At 40.2% G+C, this 19,408-nt stretch overlaps 1 protein-coding gene across 1 annotated transcript in view; it reads left to right on the forward strand.

The window, feature by feature from the left end:
* The first annotated feature begins 9,258 nt into the window (after nucleotides 1-9,258).
* Nucleotides 9,259-19,408, forward strand: part of ZNF385D (zinc finger protein 385D) — a 467,763-nt gene continuing 457,613 nt past the window's right edge. The window contains exon 1 of the mRNA XM_068404866.1: nucleotides 9,259-9,361. Coding sequence (XP_068260967.1) covers nucleotides 9,259-9,361 — 103 coding nt within the window. The remainder of the gene's footprint in view (nucleotides 9,362-19,408) is intronic.

The following is a 19,408-nucleotide window of genomic DNA, read 5'->3' on the forward strand; positions in this document are numbered from 1 at the left end:
TAAAAACTGGGTTTCCCTTCCCTTGATATTTAGCTATAGAAAATATTAACCTGGTCCAAAGAATGGGAATACTACCTAATATTTCCTATGTCTTGGGTTTATCATATTCTTACTAAGCTTGTTACATTTATTGTACCTAAGATTTCAACCACGTGTGATTTAGAAAATATAATTATAGTACACACGGTAGGAAAGTATTCTATGAAACATCATTAAATGTAATTCCAGTGTTTGTAGATCAATTTGGTGAACTTCCATCTTATCAGAATAAATAGTACTTCTAGCTACGCATTATTCAACACCTACATATGCTTAATCCTGCAGTTCACTCAGGAAGATTTTCTAAAATCAGTATTATCATTTAAGATGAAAATTTTACAGAATCAGACTAGTACTTTTGAGACTTTCATCTAATGTTGACCTAACCTTAGTATTATATTGTCCAAAATATTTTTGAAAATTTTGGGTAAAGTCCCAAGCCCTTTGAAGTCAACTGACTTTATCAGGTGCAGAAGTTCACATATCTTCTTTTTTCTATTGCAAATTAGGTAATTGTAGAGTAAAATATGATACCTTTTAGAAAATGTTTCCTTCTGTGTGAATGAACACTTGATATTGCTGGTTGAGTATGAGTGGAAGGACTGACTGTAATGCCAGATGCACCTAAATCTAAGAGGGTGTTACATTGTTCTGTTGACCTGCTGCGGCTTTTAATATTCAGGCTTTTTGTCTCTGGTCTCTTACAGCATTGCTGTACGAATGCTTCTAGAAGTGAAGAGAGACTCTAGGTATGTAGACTTGAATTATCAATACTTATTTCCTTTTTTGTGTGCAGCTCTGCTCACATTTGTATTGAGTTTGAGTTCTGAAAACAAATGCATAGCCTTGTATTCAGAAATAAAGCCTAGTGTACGCGCTTACCATCTTTGGTTTGGCAAACCTAGATTTTTATTCCTGTGCTGTGTGAAGACTGGAGTGACGTAGAATAATCTTTTCTGCCATTAAACCAAACTCACGCCACAGGACTCCCATGGGATAAAAATACCATGTTAAGAACAACTGTCTTGTAAGTTTTAACTCTCTGATTACTGATAGGAATCATTGCTTGTTTTATATTAGCGTGGGCCAATGAATGGCTGAAATGGAGATGAACTACCAGCTGTTTCAGAAACAAGTTACACGTGATGTATATAACTCTGTACCTATACAGAGAATGCCTCTGAGAGGTATAGGGCTGTGAAATCCTGAAAGATCCAATGTATTCAAGTTGAAAAATATGAGATGGAAATAGAAATAGCAGAGGCAGATTTGGAGCAGTTATATGTGTGTAGTGCCTTTTAGTTTTACTGTAGCTAGACAGAAAAAATAGAAAGACACGCATCACTATTAACAACTCTATTTGTGGTTTGTCAGTTTTTGAAAGGCAGGTGGTTCCATGGTGTGTATCTGATACGTCATGTATTTCCATATCTCTTAATGCTGTGGCTATTAAATCTCAATGTGATAAACCATATTGGGAACCCAAGAGGTGTCAAACATTAAATTGTATTTTTATCTCTAGTCCATAGGAAAGACAGGGGCTGGTTGTGACAGGCTGAAGCAACCCTGGAGAGGAATCCTGCTTTCCTGTGGTCAGCAACATGGCACTGGCTTCTGGGAGCAGTGTGTTACAAAGCTCAGCTGTGCATTGGGTAAAATAGAAGCTGCTGCTTCTCTCCTGTCCCTGTTTCCTACATAGGACACAAAAGCTGTTTTCTTTTTTTTTATTCATGCAGTACCGTGGAAATGTTTATTTTGACCAAGACTGAGAGATCACATAGGTAAGGCCAAAATGCATCTGTCAGAGCTGTGCCTGGTGGTAGAGCCCCTGCTGCTGCAGATGCAACCCCCATCTTGCATTTTACATAGTTCTTGTCTCTGCCAGCTGTGAGATGTGGCAATCAACTAGACAGCAGATGACCTGACATGCATCATAATTGTGAATGTTACTAGCATCTGCTTCTCACTCCAGGATGAGACTGTTTTTCTGGTGTGTGTATGAAGAGAAAAGTTTTCACTGGGAAAAGGGGCACATTGGTTAGCCTCATGCTGGTGGTCTAAGTGTCATCCTTCCACCTCTGAACCCTTTCCTCCGTAGGCCAAAAGAGCAAAATTGCAAAAATTCTATTATTCAGAGCAAATAGGTTTCAAAGAGGTTAAGCAGTGTATGCCATTGTATTGTAGTGGTTCTCTTCACAGCACATCAAAGAAGGAGGAAGCAGTGAGACGGAGGTGCTGCGCAGTAATATTGGAATAGCCTAGGAACCTGTCAGTGTGCTCTGCTAGATGGTCAGGTCGTCAGTGTCAATGTCCTGGAATTCAGCTACTGAATGTGACAGAGCTGTGGCCATCCCCTCGACTCTGAATGATCCCCAAACACTGCATGGGTCCAAAATCAAAAAGAATAGAGAATAAAATCTGAACAGAAATGGCTCCATTAGGGGCCAGTGAAAGCACCAAAGAAACTTGAGGAAGGATGAAGGCAACTGGAAATTTAAAGAAATGTTCCATGGTGACTCGTGGGGAACCAGCCAAAGGAAAAAGAACTCATGCTAGTGATCAGGGATTTCCTCTACACCTATTTCCAAAGGAAATTTCCTTATTTTGTTTCAGGTAATTTTGGTTCCATATTCTTTGTTGATGTTACATACAAGCACACAGAATGTTTTCTTAAAGTTATGTTGGAGTGGTTGTTAGATACCTATTTATACTTACTTTAAATTTTAATGTAGCAGTTCTTTCAATGATTAGGTGGTTATTGAAGTAGGAGGAAATGCAGATGAAAATATGTAATTTTGAGACATATGTTTAAAAATTGCAAATCTGTTTTACTCCATTTGGCTTCACACTAGTGCATTCTCTTTACCAAAAACATCTAAAACAACAAGTTTTGACTAAAAGCCAGGGAAGAGCTGTATAATGTCATTGTAGTGGATTTAACGGGTGATTAAACCTCCGTAACTGTATGAGTTTAGTTACATTAACATGCTGCTCAGTAAGGATGTTGCATAGCCTGATGTGCTTTTAGCTGCTGTGGTTACAGCCCAACCCCTGACGCCATATTCAAGTGGAACTCTGGCGGAATAGAGAGCGAAACCCTGAATTATGGTCACAGAAACAAAGAACTGACAAACCACTCACAGTCACTAGCACTGTAAAACCTGCATGAGGTTTTCTGCAAGCTCCTGCAGCCTACTTTATGCTGGAGGGATGCTACCGTTGTTGTGGCTGTTGGAAGGGAAATGCACAGCCAGGAGAGGTAATGTTTCGTTCGGTATGTTCCTCTTGCAGCCCCTAGCAATAGTTTTTCTGCTGTTTCCTACAGAGCTGCAAATAGAAACTAAGGCTGTGTCTGACTCACTGAACCTTAAAGAAGGTGACAGGTGACAAAGAGCTAGCCTTTTTTTTTTTTTTTTTTTTAAGGTAAGTTCCCACTGCAGGACAATGGCTTTAGTCTAGTTAGGATATGAAATGTACATTTCTGCTCACATCTGTAAGGACTAAATTCTTAGTCCAGATTCTATTGCCAGTTATATTATGTCAAACTGACTTCAATTTATATTACTGCTACTTTTTTTAAATAAAGCACAGCAAGTATGTTTCTGACACAGTGACGGGGAAACATATTTGTAAACGGGGACCAAGTTGAACACCGAGAAAGACGGATAATCAACACAGGAAATAACATAGGAGTTGCAGATCACAAGAAATGTGTGTCAAAAAGGAAGAAATGGGAATTTTCTCCCAAACTGCTAAATTTGTTAAGGAATTCAGAAAATTCAGGGAAAATCTATTTCATTTTGGAAAGACGTAGAAAGGAAGATCTCTTTAAACTTTCTTACCATAGTGATTTCTTTCTTAAATTCTGTGACTGGGGTAATTATAAGCTGAATTTAGCCTTTTATAACTGAGTTCCTAATTCTTCCCTCAAAGATCCCTGGGCATACTTTTGCTCTATATTTATCTAAAATCCCATTCCTCAGAGTATCCGGAGCAGAAGTACTGGTAAATACCCGAGAGCAGTGTGCCCTCTTGGGGTCCTGTCTCTTGCACATCCTAATGATTATCTGTCTTCTGATCCAGCTCAAGGAGCATTTCCATTTCATTAGCTAATATGAGGGACCAAAAGGCACCCCTGCAATAACTCCATAGCTTTGAAAGCAGAAATTTCTTTTACATAAGTTTTGTATTTCAGTCCCCAAAGCTTGCCTGACCTGAAGGAACAGTAAATATTCAGTATTTTTTTTACACTTGTTTTTACAACTATTATTTCATTCAGAAACCTGCCAGTTTATTTGTGAGCTACTAAATGGTGGTGCCTGGAAATACATGCTTATATCTCTTGTAATATTTGATCACTGGATTAGTGATGTACATGCAGTTTCTTCACCCTGCTCTAAGTAACAGTGAAATATTGAAATATCTTAAACTTCAATACTAGGATAAAAGAACTTGAGATTACAAATCTTGTAGTTGTTCAGTATATCAGATGAAAAGACAAAAATGTACAGACAACTCTGTGCCACAACAATATCTCAGAGACACGATTGTGGTTCAAGTAGCTCCCTCTGGTCAGATTTGAGTAAAAGTTTGAATAAAATGGACTTTTGTCAGGACATTGAACACATAATAGGTTCATTTAAAATTTGAGCTTCCAGAATAGTTACTAAAATGCTCTAAAGACAAGCTGTATCCTGTGGGCTTTCTGCATCTCCATACTTATCCCCTCTTTCCATGAAACGGGAATTCTGCCTAACTGTGTATCCACCCAGCACTCCTGACTCTTTGGGCAGACACTCAACTGCTTTTCACAGTCAACTGGATCAAACTCTGTGTGGCATGAAAAGGGTAGGCGCAGTTTATGAACTGCATCTTCTGTCCTACCCATTGGAAATGCATCCCTTCACTTCTGCTTGCTGGAAAACAAGTTTTCTGCTGTTGGGCATAATAACTGAAGGAACAGAGATGCATTGAAAGAAACACAGGCAAGGGCATAGGGAACAGAAATGTTGCTTTCCGGTGTGATGTTGTTTCATGTGACAGTTTCTTTTCCCTAGTTTGTAGGAGTAGGAGAAACATTACACTCGATTCTGAATAGTCTAGTAGATGTTGAATTTTGGGAATATGTAACCTGAAAATTAAACTTTGTAGATACAAAGATAATTCACTGTTTCTGCTTTATTAAAAATAAAATTATAGCAGCTGTCTTTTTAGTCAGACTTTCAGTACTAAGACCTGACTTCATTGCACATTCCCTTTTATGATTGATATCTAGTCCTCAAAACCTATCCCCAGTACAGGAAGCAAAGAATATGACTTGTTCAGGGTTGGCCTTGAAGTTCTCCCCAAACAGCCTCGGCCAGCTCTGCTCTCATGGTTTTGAGCTGGTGGGGATCCTGCTGCCCAGCGTGCAGGTGCTGTGTCTTTGCTGGACTTGGTGCCAGCGCGTGCACAGCTGCTCTTAGCACACAAAACAAAGAAAACTCAGAAAAATTGTACTCAGGATTATAAAGTTGTGGTGGGGGTGGACGCTGCTATTGCCAAGGCAAGAGCCACCACAGCCTAACTCCCGCCTTGCCACCACAGCCTAACTCCCACACAGACTTGCCTTGTAGCTGGTACCAAAGCCACCCCGTTGTTTTTCCAATTCCTCCAGCACTAGAAACCGTAAGAGGAGCGTGCACAGGCTGACCCAAAGAAATGCACCAATATAGCTGAGATTGCTGTGAAAGAGCAAGCTGGTGTACAGGTGCCAGTTTAGCTGCTTTATCACAGCTTTGCACCTGTAGAGAGCAGGTAAGTTAGCCCAGCAAAAAGATGCTTGTGGTTATTCTGCTTTTGTCTCGTTCGTACAAAACCACTTGCATAGTTACATAATGCATTCATAACCTCGAGGCACCTTCTGGGGGGGCACAGATTCCCATGTGGAATTTGAAGTGGTGCTATGCAAGGAATCGGTGTCATTTTGTGAATTGCTTTTCTACCCCATCTAGCTTTCCTCTCTCTGGCCAGGTCAGGAGAAGGTAGATATCTTCGGTACCAAAAGACAGTAAGAGGAAATTCTTGTCAATGGCAAATTACAAGAGTGTTGCCAGCAAGTTTTGAACTGGAAGGAGAGAAGGGGCAGAACTGCTTTGGGGCTTCTAGGCTAGAGGTGGATTGCTACCATGGACTGAGCTGAAGCCTTACAAATTTGAGGTCATGTCCTCAGAAGGTACTGTGTATTCCCTGTTCCAAAGGAAGCAAGTATAATAATTTCAGTACTGAGAAATGGTGGTATTGGAAATTCTTCCATATCATTCTTAGGTAAAACAACAGATGCCTAAGCAAAAAAGCAAATATGGCATTGTGAAGGTCTGAGTAAGTCAGTTCAGTATAAGCAAACTTTAGAACATATATTCAAATCACCAGTGTGTTTAGTGCGTCTATGCAAAGAACAAGTTAAACAGATATGACATCCAAATACTCCTTCACCAGTGGAAAAACAGCCTCAAGTAAATACATGAAAATAGTTGTACATCTTCAACATGAAATGAGCAGGAAACATAAACAAGAATAAACAAAAGTTAGTCTGCAACTTACGATGTTACACTAGGAGAATGACAGTATGATACACAGAGGTATCATGTAACATTTCAGTATTAGCATTTTATGACATCTGTACCTTTTCTTTTCAACAGAGGCTGCTCATATTCTCCGTTACACCTTTTGTTGGCATATGATGAATAAGTGTGATGGTCCTTTAAATCACAGGTACTACATTGTAAATAATATTTAAGATGACTCTTGTGTCTTTCACTCTTTTAAAAAAAAAAAAGAAAAGGGAAGTTATTAAATGTTGATCATGGAAAAAATCAATCTTTCAAGAAGGGGTTGAAAATATATTTTTTCTGTTGTGGAAGTTTCTGCAAAAATACCTCTTTGCAAAAAGACAAATTTAAGTATGTGAGGTCGGTATAAGTCTTCTTTGTTTTTTTCTTATTTATTAAACCTGTTCTGGAATATTACTTCTGCCTACAACTATTGCAGAATTTTCCTTCTCCTCACTAATTCCTTGTTTTATGTGCTATATATTTTCATATCATTTAAAAATATTGCTGTCTACAAAACTTTTTTATACCCTATTCTTAATTTGCATTCCAACTAATTGCTGTAGGAGTTTCATATTCTTTGCAAAAGGAGATATATCTTCAGATGTATTTTTTTTGTTTTTCTTTCTGCCTCCTCTCCTGTGTAAATACTATTATAAAAGTACATTTAACAAAAGACTACTCACTATAAAAAATATCCTCATGTAGAACAGCAGTGATATGATACACCACACACCCACTTGTGTAGTATTTATCAATAACAACAGAAACAGGATCAAGCGATAGAAATATATGTGATTTAAATCAGTCATTTTAGGAGTGTATTTATTCAAGATCCTTCAAGCAGAGATGAATAGCAGGTTCCTAAATGTAATATTATGAGGGTAAGGAGATGAGTCATTATTTGTATTCTAGTGCAATAGAGTTGGGCAAGAACAACACTACAAGAGGGAATAAGCAGTCATATCTAACTGTTTATTCTATTACGTTCATCACCACGGGGTATATCTGTACGTGTCAGGTCAAGGTCAGAGATCCTTGTTCACATGAATCATTCTCAGTGCTAATGAGAACCACTCCTGATGCAGTGTGTTCAAGCAAAAACAGCTTCAGCAGACTCAGACTGACTCACTTCTGCGAGCCAGAATTCACAGGTGAGGCAGAACGGCTGGGGGGAATTCAGGGCTTAGGATGGGAAACAGGTTAGCGGAAGCTGTTGGAGGAGCTCAGCATTGGAAAAAGATGAATAATTTTTAAGTAGAGGACAAAACAGCGCTGTTGCATCATCGGCTGTGGCTCCTTAACACCTTGGTTGTTTGAGTTTCAAAGCCAAAGACAGTCTTTCAAAAACAACAAACAATAAAAAAGGCAACTTAGTTCTGAGTCAGTTTCCAAAGAATAAGTTTTAAAGTTATGATAACAATGAAACCTAATTATCTTTCTCCACAAACTTCTTGAAGTCAAGGAAACAGACATGGAATACAGTGGCACGGGAAGGAGGTTTTACTTTCCTTTTTTTTTTTTTTCCTCTGAAAGAAGGATTAGTGCAAATCCTGCGTACATTTTCTCTGTATTTCGAAGTGTCCATATAGAATGGATACGCCTGGTGGAGGTGCTGACGACATATATCTGTATGAAAATTTAAAAAGCAACTGTGGAACATGTTTTCAGGGCTGTTGCAGTGACTGCTATAATTTGACATACAAGTGGATTTATTATCAAGATTACAAACAAAAGTTATGTGCATTATTTGTACTTAGGAAACATACTGCTCTGCCAAATCCTCGGTACTACAACTGCGTTTCAAACTATTTTTTCTTTGCCTGAAAATTGCTAATATTCCATCTCTCTGTGCCTGTAACTTTTTAATCACTAAATCTGATTTTAAGAAAACAATAATTTTCAGAGAATATTATGTTTCTTACATTGCAACGGTCCTTTTACAGAACTTTTGGAGGCCCCATGTCAAAGCAAGGGGAGGAACGAGATGGCGGGGGGAGTCCTCGGGACTCTGGCGAGGAAGAGGGTGCTCGGCGGAGGTGAGGGAGGGAAGGAGAGAGGCTGCTGTCTCACCACACATGGGCTTGTGGGAAGTGGGAATCTCAGGTTGAGTTACTCATCGTTATGGAGTCAGGAGTGTGCAGAACCGAGGATTTTGATGGCAGGAGGTAACGTACACGTTTGTCAGTGAAGGTGCTGTAGGAGGACTTGCCGGCGGGCAGGAGGAGGTTTAAGCTGAGGACTGTCATTTCCCAAGTGTGGAAGCCTTCTGGTCCCGGGAGCTCACCGCCGCCTCCTCTGATGTTCTCCCTCCCCACGGTACGAACAGCTCTGCCCCCTCGCAGACCGCGGCGGCGCACGGACCGGGCCGGGCAGGGGGCCAAGCGCCGTCCCCCGGCGCTCCGGACACCGCCCCGAGCGAGCGGGGCGGGGGGCGCGGGGCGGTGCTGCCGGGGGCTCCGCGCTGCCCGCCCGCGCTCATTGACACCGGGCCGGGCGGAGGCGGGCCCGCAGGGACCGCGCCGCTCTCGCCCGCGCCGCCGGGCAGCGGGTCCCGCGCTCCATCGCCGCCCCCGCTCTCTCCCCGTCAGGCTCGGCGCGGCGGTGCGGGGCCGCCCCCGCCCGCGGCATGGCCGGCTCGCTGGGCAGGGGGGCGGTGTGCTGGCGGATGCGGAGCGCGGCGGGAGGCAGGAAGGAGAAGGCGCCGGGCGGCAAGCCCCCTCCGCGGCACGGTAAGGGGGCGGCTCGGCGGGGCGCGCACCGAGGTGGGACGGGGAGCCCCGAGGTCCGTACGGGGCACCCCCAGGCCAACTTGTCTGTGACTTGTTTTACCCGCTCGGCTCCTTTGGGGCAGGGGGATCTTTGCCTTTCCCCTTCAGCGGGTGCGGAGGGAGGCGAGCTCCCTGCGCCCAAACTCCGCCGAGCTGCGCCTCACGCCTTTTATTTACCACAGAGCGAGGCTTGGGGAGAGGAGCAGTGTTCGCGTACGTTTTGGCATCTCGCTTCGATAGCGGCTTCTTTGATTGTTGCAGAAAGCGTTTGCAGCCTGGCAAACGCCAGAGAATCTGGGAAGACTCCTCGAAATCTTTTTTGGCTTGTATCTGTCTGGTCTTAATGGTTGGGAAGCCCTGTTAAAAATACTTGCCCTGTGTGCGCTTGTCCCCCCCTTACTTGTTTGGGGAGATAGATGCTGTCTTCCAAGGCTAAGCAGCAGGCGAACAGTTCTTCCAAAATCAGATCCTGACTTTGAAAACGTGGAAGGGAATGCTGTCACACGAACTGTTGAAAACAAGCGTTCAGGTTCGTGACCCGTTGTGTGCTGAATACTGTTGCTCAGAGCCAAATCTGTCATGTACGGTTTCCTTACTGTACCACTTAGCTGTCACCGTTGTCTGCTTGAATGAACAAACCCAACTGCTTGTGGAGATACGGTCGCAGTGTGTGGAAATCTCCCTGAAATTCGTTCTAGCTGTGCGTTCCCTGTGGGTTTAAAACCCTCTATTTGTGTGAGTGTGTTTGCAGAAGTCTCTGACCTAATCCCTCAAGGATAAAGTAACCATTTCAGTTGTGTTTGAGTTCTGGTTTAATTGGTGATTCTTGGTTGTCAGACACATCAATCCCCAAAGTAACTTTGTGCCTTTTCCAGAGACAATAATTTGGCTGAAGGAGTTATTTGTACTTTTCACAAGTATACAGAGCGCTGTAACGCACGCAGTAATTTTGATGACAAGGGCGTTGGGATGATGGGGAGCCTGGTGTCTTAGGTGACAATGTTCTGCAGAAGGTGCTTGCTATGAATGTACTACTCCCAAGTGCAGGACTGAAATGAAAGAAAACTACAAGTTGTTTCTCCTGCCAGCTGTCACCTGGGTATTTCTAAACTAGAGTGATTTTGCAGCCACACCTCCTTTTCTCTTTTTCTTGTTTGTGCCTCTTTCATAAGGCAAAGAGGAAACAGACTGAAAGAGTCTGAGCAAAGGTTTTGTCAGTGGGTATCAAAAAACCTCTAAAATAAACGACTGTGCAAGAAAGGAGGTGTTATACAGTAGTTAGAGAATAAAAATGTCTGTGTAAAAATAGTTGTAAATATTTATTCTGTTAATTCTGAGTGTAATGCTGGTAGTGGGGAATAACTCACATGAAAAAGAGGGTTGGTAGGATCCCTTTAAGTTATATACCTGTTATTCGTGGGTACTATAGGGTAGCTAGGCACATACACCAAAATCCTGGATGCAGTGAAGTCGGTGGGAATTGTGCCACTGACCTGAGAAGAGCCAGAATTGAATCCAGAGGCTGTGTGGTGTAAGGTGTTGGGCCAAACTGAAAACCTTTGACCGAAACAGCTATGCAATTATGGCAAAGGCTATAATACTACAGTATGCTGCCATGATTAAAATATTATCAAAGTAGCTCTACCATAAAATTAGTTAATTTAGGGAGGTGTTTTATAGTTGGTTCTAATTTAGCTTAACAAAAAGGTGTGGTGTGTTTCAGTCTGTCAGAGTTGCTCCTTATAAATGTTTTGTAAAGTATCATGTAACAATTCACATTTAAGTAGTTACTGTAACAACATGGAACACTAAATTACACTGCAGCACATACAGTTTGCATCCCAATTAATTTTCAGCTGTGCTTTAAGCATAATCACGCTTTCTGCTGTACTGTCTTTGCAAGGTGCACTGGACTTATTTACCAGGTCATTTACTATCCGTTAACAGCTCCAAATGTAAGGTAAAGCCAAAATTAGACCTAATTTGTATGTCCCTAATACTGATTGTGTGCTACAGGGAGATTTTTGGGGAGGAAAAAAAAGTGTAGTATTACTTTAGTATGCTGCTTAAATTTTCAGAGTTATAGAAACATTCTTCCAAGTCTGTGTAAAGTTTACATATAAGAAAATTTTGGCTTTTGTAGACAGTATTGACCACTTCATGCGGGAATGGAAAATTTACTTAAAATGTTCAAGCTAAAGCATTAGAGGGGTTATAAGTAAGAAATACCTAAAATGAAATTGTGGTATGTGAGTTGTCAGCAATTTTTAACTGTCAAACAGACTTACAGGTTTGACTTATTCAAACATGTATGCATGCAATTGTCGAAGTGAAGTGAGAACTATTCGCAAGAGAACTGGGAGGTATCAAAAGTATGAAATACTTTAAATTTTGGGAAGTAATGTTGTTCTTTCCTATTCTCCTTTTGCTGCAAAACCATTTCAATGGGCCACCAGCCTGTGTTGGTAAAAAGTGGCATAGCTCTATGGATCTCAATGGCACTGTTATGATTGACATCAGCTGAAGACCAAGCACAGTATTTCTGTGTATGTTTGGATTAAGATATGTTTATTCAGGCATCACTTAAGGGTCTAAACTAGCAGGGTGCATGTTGAGTTGTGAACACCTGAGCAAATGTGCTGTTTAACTGAGTCAAGTTATAAGCATTTGCCAGCTTTGACATTCTTCTCACCTTTTATATGAGCAATTATGCAGACTTTTCTATACTTTTCAAATATTTTAAAACACAAATATAAAAGTTTCCCTATGATCTCATGTGCAGAAGTTTTTGTTTTACACTTTTTGTAGTTTCATACCATGTAAAAGCAATGTGAAGTAGAACTAGCATTTCTACCCATTGTGGTCTAGACAGTAAACAAAGTCTTTGTCAAGACTCCAGAAAAAAGTTCCAGATCTTGTTAAGATGATGAATATTTACAGTCTTGTAAAAAGCCTATTTTTAAATGGTTTAATGTTGGGTTAGCATTGGCACCTTACCTGTGAAGTCTCCCAAGAGCCTGAAAACCTAGATGGATGGCTACAGCCAGAATTCTATTACAGATACTCTCTAAGCAGAAGATGTTAAGGAGAAGCAATGGAAACCACAGTGTAAATCAAGTAGTATTTTACTGTACTGCTTAAGAAAACTTTGAAATACTTGTATGAAAAAATCTCCTCCCTTGAGGAGCAGATATGGAAAATTTGTGACTAGAAGTTGTGAAACAGAAAGTTGTTTTAAGTTACTTGACACCACCAAAAATAACTTCTGGAGATAAAGCAATATTTTATATTCCTTTTTAAAGCCATGTAAAAGTTTTGTGGTGAAAAAGTAGTTCTGCATCCTTAGGATTAAAACAATTACTGGGGAAAATAGAACAAGTAAATAGTGCTGGATGTACGTGTAGGAGTGTGTATCTATACACGTAGGAGATATTTTAGACAGAAAACGATGACTTCTTAATTTATTTGATTTTTTTTTTTTTAACCGCTCACAAAATGTGCCAAATTTAGGCTGGGGAGTGGAAGTCATCTGTGCTTCAGCCAGCACAATGAAATCTGTTGGTATTGTGCCAGTATGGTGGATCATGCCCAGGTAGGCTAGATAAATAAATGTGAGCTGTAGCAACAGAGACCTTTTCACCTGGACCCACTGACTAATTTTAGTCTTCACCTGTCTAGAGCTGTCACAGAACAAGACAAAAACTGTTGTCTCCATTTCTGTTTGGTGTTTATTCCATCTGAGTGTAATGGAAAGGTTGTAGCGTGGTAATGGTGGAATTCAGCATGTTATCGCTGCGGAGAAGTGGACTCCTCTAACTGTGTTGAACTGATGGAAGAACAGGAAGAGAGGAAAAAACCCTGCAAACCTGCCCATTGTTTTCCTCTTGTATAAGCTTAGATGTATACACATATGCTAATGACTTCTGGTTGCTCCGGGACTGGACTCATTCCGCAGTTGATGGTAGGGAAACAAAGTTGTGCTTGAGCTTTCCAGTTTCAGATGTTCTCATCTTCGCACATTTCTTCTTGAAATATTCAAGAATGTGCTTCAGCATTTTCTGTCTACTTGTTCCTTTCTTCCTTCTCTTTCTCCTGGGAAATAACGTTCTTGGTCATATTGAGGTAGTCATAACCAAATCTTCTGTTTTGCTGGAGGCGTAGTTCTCTACGCCTCACTTTTTACGTGTGGCTTATTGTAGTTTTTGTAAAAGTAAATGTCTGAAATTCATGCAGGTGTTTTCATATATATATTTATATATATAAAAATCTGCTTAATATAACAGAATAGAAGTTCTCTTCTTGAAGCAAGTAAACCTCTCTTCTGGAGAATAATCTGCTGGAATAATCTGCAGGTAGACTTTCAATCTTAAAACATTTTTCTAGTCTGTGTGTTCAGAAAGTGTGAACATTGATGTTATTTCTACTTATATCTACTAACACTTTGATGCCTCAGCCACTTTTGGGGTCTCACTAGTCAGTGAGTGTGTGTTTGCCATGTGTAATGCAGACCTTGCTGTGAAGGCATGGCTTTCAAAACAAATGGATGGGTAAAGGGTTTGGCCTGGAGAGCAAGAAGTGTTGGTTTGCCAAACATATTTTAACTTGCTTAGACTTTTTCTTGATGAAAGCACCAGCTGATACCTCTTTCCTTATCTGAATCAGACTATATACGTAATAAGTGCAACTTCTTAAAGAACTTGTGTGATTTAGGGATTAAGTTCCATTCTGTGTATGTTTTGTTTGGTGTTTTTTTTTTTTTTTGGTTGTTGTTGGTTTGTGTGTTTTTTCTTTGTTTTGTTTTATTTTTCAAATTAGTTCGCTGTAGTGTTACTGTAAAAAAGGTAATACCCTTCATGGCCAGAAATGTGCACGATAAAACCAGTAGACACCTGTTACATGGCTGTATGTGCCTTCTTCCCCTCTAGTTCACAGAAGAGGTTATTTATGATACTGATAAAACCTAGCATTACAACTCACACAATTAGAAGTAACCAGAGCTACAAATCCATGGATTGTTCTAAATTTGAATTTACAGTAGAATGACAAACCCGCCATATAGATCTTAGAAGCAGACTCCAAATACAGTTTTATGATATAAATTTAAATCTAAATTTGGCACAGAAATGTAGTTAAGAAACCGAAGACTTCCCCTCCATTCCATAACCAGATTTATTTTTCCAATCTTTTTTTTTTACAGAAGATTTGGGGAGTTTTAATTGGACAGAGGTCACGAATCACTTTGCTGGGAAATAAAAGGTGTGGTTTAAAAGGGGAAAAAAAATCATTTTCCTGATCATTTGGCTCTTGCTGTTTAAAATTGTGAAGCTAGGTGAAATGATTACTCTGACAGAACTATAGAAACTATCTCATTTTAGTACGTTCTGAAGTATTGTATTTTGAGTAACCCTGGCTCAGGGGCATTTTAGACTCACATCTGGAAGTTTCCAGTCTTAGTATTCAGTTTAGTGTCTCTGCCTTTGTCTTTCCATTTAGCCTTGCCATGTTATAACAATGAATCATCTTGTCCATTTACTAAAGTTGGAATGTCTGTTTATGCACTGAATTTGTTTCATCACGTCGCCATAATAGTTGATTGGAACCGTGGCAACTCTGACTGCTTTCCCATATGTATGTGGGCTGGACTTTACCCAGTGCTGTTCTGAGCAGCAGAAGGATAAGCCATCCCAAAACCTGGAGTATCTTTCTCCTCTGAGGATTCAACCTCTCTTTCTCATGAAACTGTAGGGTAGCATTTTCATATTCTGTCTCTGTGTATATGAAGTCGAGTGGAGGCTGTAGTATTTCCAATCCTACGAAATCATAGCAGAGTAACAATACTCAAATACATAAAACAGTTAAACCAGGAATGTTGTTATTGTAGGTTCGCTTTCATATGTTCTGTTTTGTTGATGGATTTTAAATTAGTGCTGATTAAAATATTGAAGCATGAAATAAAAAGTGAAACAAAACTATAGTGGCATTCTTTGATTAATTTAATAATGTTAATAGAGCAGACAAGTGACATGGTGCAAATGAAGGGGCCACGTGGCAGGGGGGCTGTGCCAGCAACTGCAAATTCACACCTCTTGCCATGTGAGTGGGCTTGCAAATAGCACTCTGGTTGCTATTTAAGCAGAGTGTTTTGCAAATAAATGTCCTTTGGTTAAAAAGGTATTTCACTGGCTGTATGTTGACTCATTTAATAGCATTTAGCCTTAACTTACTTTGTGGTAGTATCATTGAAACTATTTTCTTTATTTCCATGAAAAAAACAACTTTGTTGCATTTGGAAGGTAAATACTGAAGGATCTGCTTAATAAATAAAACTAAAATGTTGTGTAAAACGCATGCATTCTTTTTAAGATGGCTTTGTGATCTTTTCCTGTGCACCGTGGTGTGCTCTCTATATTTTTGTGTGCTCTCTATGACCAATTTTCATTAAGAGTTGTTGATGCCACATTCCTATGGTAAGTATCGAAAAGTAGAAATGAAGAGTAGGAATTAGCGGGTAGAACCTTCTCCTGAAGGCAGATTAAAGTAGAACTGTTAGTTTGTGATAACGAACCCAAGAGCCTGTGGAAAGAAGTGAGAAAAAGACTTGTTATTGTCAATGACTGCGTTGAGCTTTGCTGTACAAACCATTACAGTATTTTGTTCAATACTTATCACTCTGAAGCTCTGAAACTACAGAGCTGTCTAAACTGCTGGCATTTGTAGTGAGGGGGAGGAATGGGAGGTTGAGAAGAGATACTCTTTCTCCAGAAGTTGGATTGAGTATATTTGCATAGTATAATCAGGTGTCCTCACCAGTTTCATCTCTTTGGCTGATAATCACTGTGGTTTTATGTGGGAGGTCATGGTTGCTGCTAGACAAGAAGTGGGAGTGAGTAAAATTTTTTAGGAGGTAAGTGAGAGGAGGTTCTGTAATGAGAAGTTGTATGCAGGAAGATCAAGGGACCCTCGCGATGCATTATTACACTTGATCCGCTTGGGTAGGTGATGGTACTGCAAAAATAAATAAGGTAAATAAATAAGAGAACAAGAGGGGAAAAAGCAATTAGTAATTATTCAATCACCTTGGACTTCACAAACGATAGGACGGGAGGAAATGGCCTCGGGTTGTGCCAGGGGAGATTTGGATTGGATATTGGGAAGGGTTTCTTCACTGCAAGGGTTGTCAAGCATTGGAGCAGGCTGCCCAGGGGGGTGGTTGAGTCACCATCCCGGGAGGTATTTGGAGGACGTGTAGATGTGGCACTTGGGGACGTGGTTTGGTGGTGGACTTGGCAGTGTTGGGTTGGCGGATGGACTTGATGATCTTGAAGGTCTTTTCCAACCTAGACTATTCTATGGTTCTCATCAGCCAGGATCACAAAAGAGATGAGATGCTGTGTTTTGTGCTGGGCAGAATGTCTCTGGGCTTCTGTGTAGTTTTTAAATATAAGACATGCTGATAATCAAGTCTTGGCATTATTAATATATGGCTTGTAATATTCAAGCCTGAATTAGAGGTAATGGGAATGCAGTCGTCAATTTTTATTTAAGCTACAGGTGTGAATTTTTGGCTGTTTAGCTATTTGGAATTCCAAGAGATATTCAGGTCTGCAAATCCATTTAAAAACTGGAGGAAAGTGGTCTTTAGAACACAAGAAATGCTTTAGGGAAACACGGTCTTTTCCAGTCTGGATGACATTGGACTTCTGTAGATTCTCTGGCAGGCTGTTCGAGTCCAAGTATTGATTTCAGTTAACATTGAAGTAGCCTGAGGGATGGTCAGCTGTTTGTGTTAATGGTACAGCTGGATGAAGAGTAAATTGCTTCAAGCCTTTAGCATACCAAGGCAAGTTCTAACGAAGCAAAAATGAATTTATCACTGGTTTTATTCATTGTGCAACAGGAGGACGTCTTGTTATTTTTCACTGAGAAGTGGTAATGGTCTGATCAAAATAGGAACATATTTTGGATTTTTTTTTTGTGTGTGGTCTTTGTTTTCTTAATGTCAAGGCTGAGAAGCTAGTCCCAGCTCAATTACTTCATGTTTTGGGAGAGGGCTATATTACGAATGTAAAGGTGGGAAGAGGATCACCTTGCAGAAACTGTAGTGACTGGAGTGAGACTCTGATCTTGGAATGACTTGACCTTGTGGGATGTAGCTGCTTGCTGTATGCACCATATCAGTCAGTGAGCTTATTTTCCAGGCTTTTTGATTTCTTCTATTTTGTCACTTGTTCTAGGGAGTGAAGCAGACAAATGATCTCACAGGAATGATGATTAAATGACTCCTGAGAGTTTTTCAGAGTTCTTGATAGCTGTGAGCAGTTGTTCTGTTGCAGGGAGGGTAAATCTGAAGATGCATCCTGGATCATGGCTAGCTTTTTTTTCCCTGTCTTACTTCTGTAGCACCACGGTGCCTATTTAATGGTAGATGGACATTTTTAGCCAATGGCATTTGTATTCTGGAACTGAAACTCTATTTTACTATATCTGGCTTGAGGAATCTAGTGAAGAAGCTGCAGCTCCATTTCATCTTTATGTCCTGGTATCTTCTTGTGTACAAGCCGACCAGTGAATTTCACTGTTTTCCAATGATATTCCTGTGTAAGAAATTGTCACACAACACAGCGTGCATGCAGTAGTACAATCTTGCTGGTAATATGTTCTCCTGGTATAGAAGAGGACTGTTTTTCTTTCCAAGAAAGCACTTTATAATTTTTGGTATTAACAGCCATTGTCTCACATATCCTAACAAATTCAGCTATTTGGTATAATAAATTTGTTAATGCTTCTGCAATCGTGTAATAGGGTACATTGGGCCATGGGCACTCTCAAGGCACTCATGTTAGATGACTGTTTAGAGAATCACTTTCTTTGCTTAATAATATTTTAGTATGGTCTTTCATTGAGTTTTGTGGCTATTAAAGTCTCAGTTTTGAAATTTTTCTCTTGCTTGTATTGTCCCCAACTGTTGTAAGGTTTTTTTCTCAATCCAATACTGATTTTATCTTTGTCCCACTGCTTTTTGCAGGTTTTAACAAGTAGACGGGTAAGCATTTCTATCAGTATAGGTTTGTTCAGTGGGTTTCTTGGACCTTACACTCCTAGTAATACTTCAGGTGTCAAAGTTAGGGGCAACACATGGTTTAGAAACTAATTCAGTTAATTTAAGTAATATATGTTTTTCCTAATGTAGGGAAAGATTAAGGACTGTATCTGCTACCAAAGTTGTGAAAATTTGGCAGTTGCTGACTTTGCAAATGGCAAGACAGATTTTTCCTGTTCATAGTCTTTAACATGTTTCTTGAGAATTAGCACTCGTACTTAAACAGTTGTATTTTTAAATGTGTCTATGTGCGAGAAGGTGTGTATGAAACCAATCCGTGTAGCAGAAGGAATTACAATGAACTGATCACTTTTTCAGGAATCTGTGTTCTCTGGTCATAATTTACTGAGTCTTGAATCTGGTGTAGAGAAATGTGCTGTATGAAGGGTGACATGAAGTACTTTTCATCGGCAGAGCAGCACTGCATAGTCTGTGTCTGTGTTACCACGTTTAGTTGTTTGTATGTTTTTGCTACAGAAGAAGACAGCAATCACAGCAGGCACCACTGAGGAGCATGGCTAGGAACTCTGCTGCCATCTGTGTTAGCGCTGTCTGTTCATGTTGTGTGCTTGTTTCCATATGTATAGTTTAGCACTTAGTCTCTACAACCGTTGGAGTAGCATATCTGAAAACAGTTGTGATAATGAAAGTCGATGGCAAACAGTCATTTAAGAAGTTAATTTACTTGTTTTCAATATGTGCTCTGGGTTTTTTCTCTTTTTTTTCTTTTTTTTTTTTTTTTTTAAAATCTCCTACTACTTTAGACAGATTTCATGAGATACTGCTGCTCATTCCAAATTTGAACACATCACTTTTGGCTTTGTACATCATAGTCACCTCCACAGCAACCACTGTGATGCCGTAAACAGAGGGTTTGACTTCAGGTGAAGAATGTAGGCAGTAAAAGC

This window comes from Nyctibius grandis, chromosome 7, assembly GCF_013368605.1.
Source record: "Nyctibius grandis isolate bNycGra1 chromosome 7, bNycGra1.pri, whole genome shotgun sequence".
Lineage (NCBI taxonomy): Eukaryota > Metazoa > Chordata > Aves > Nyctibiiformes > Nyctibiidae > Nyctibius > Nyctibius grandis.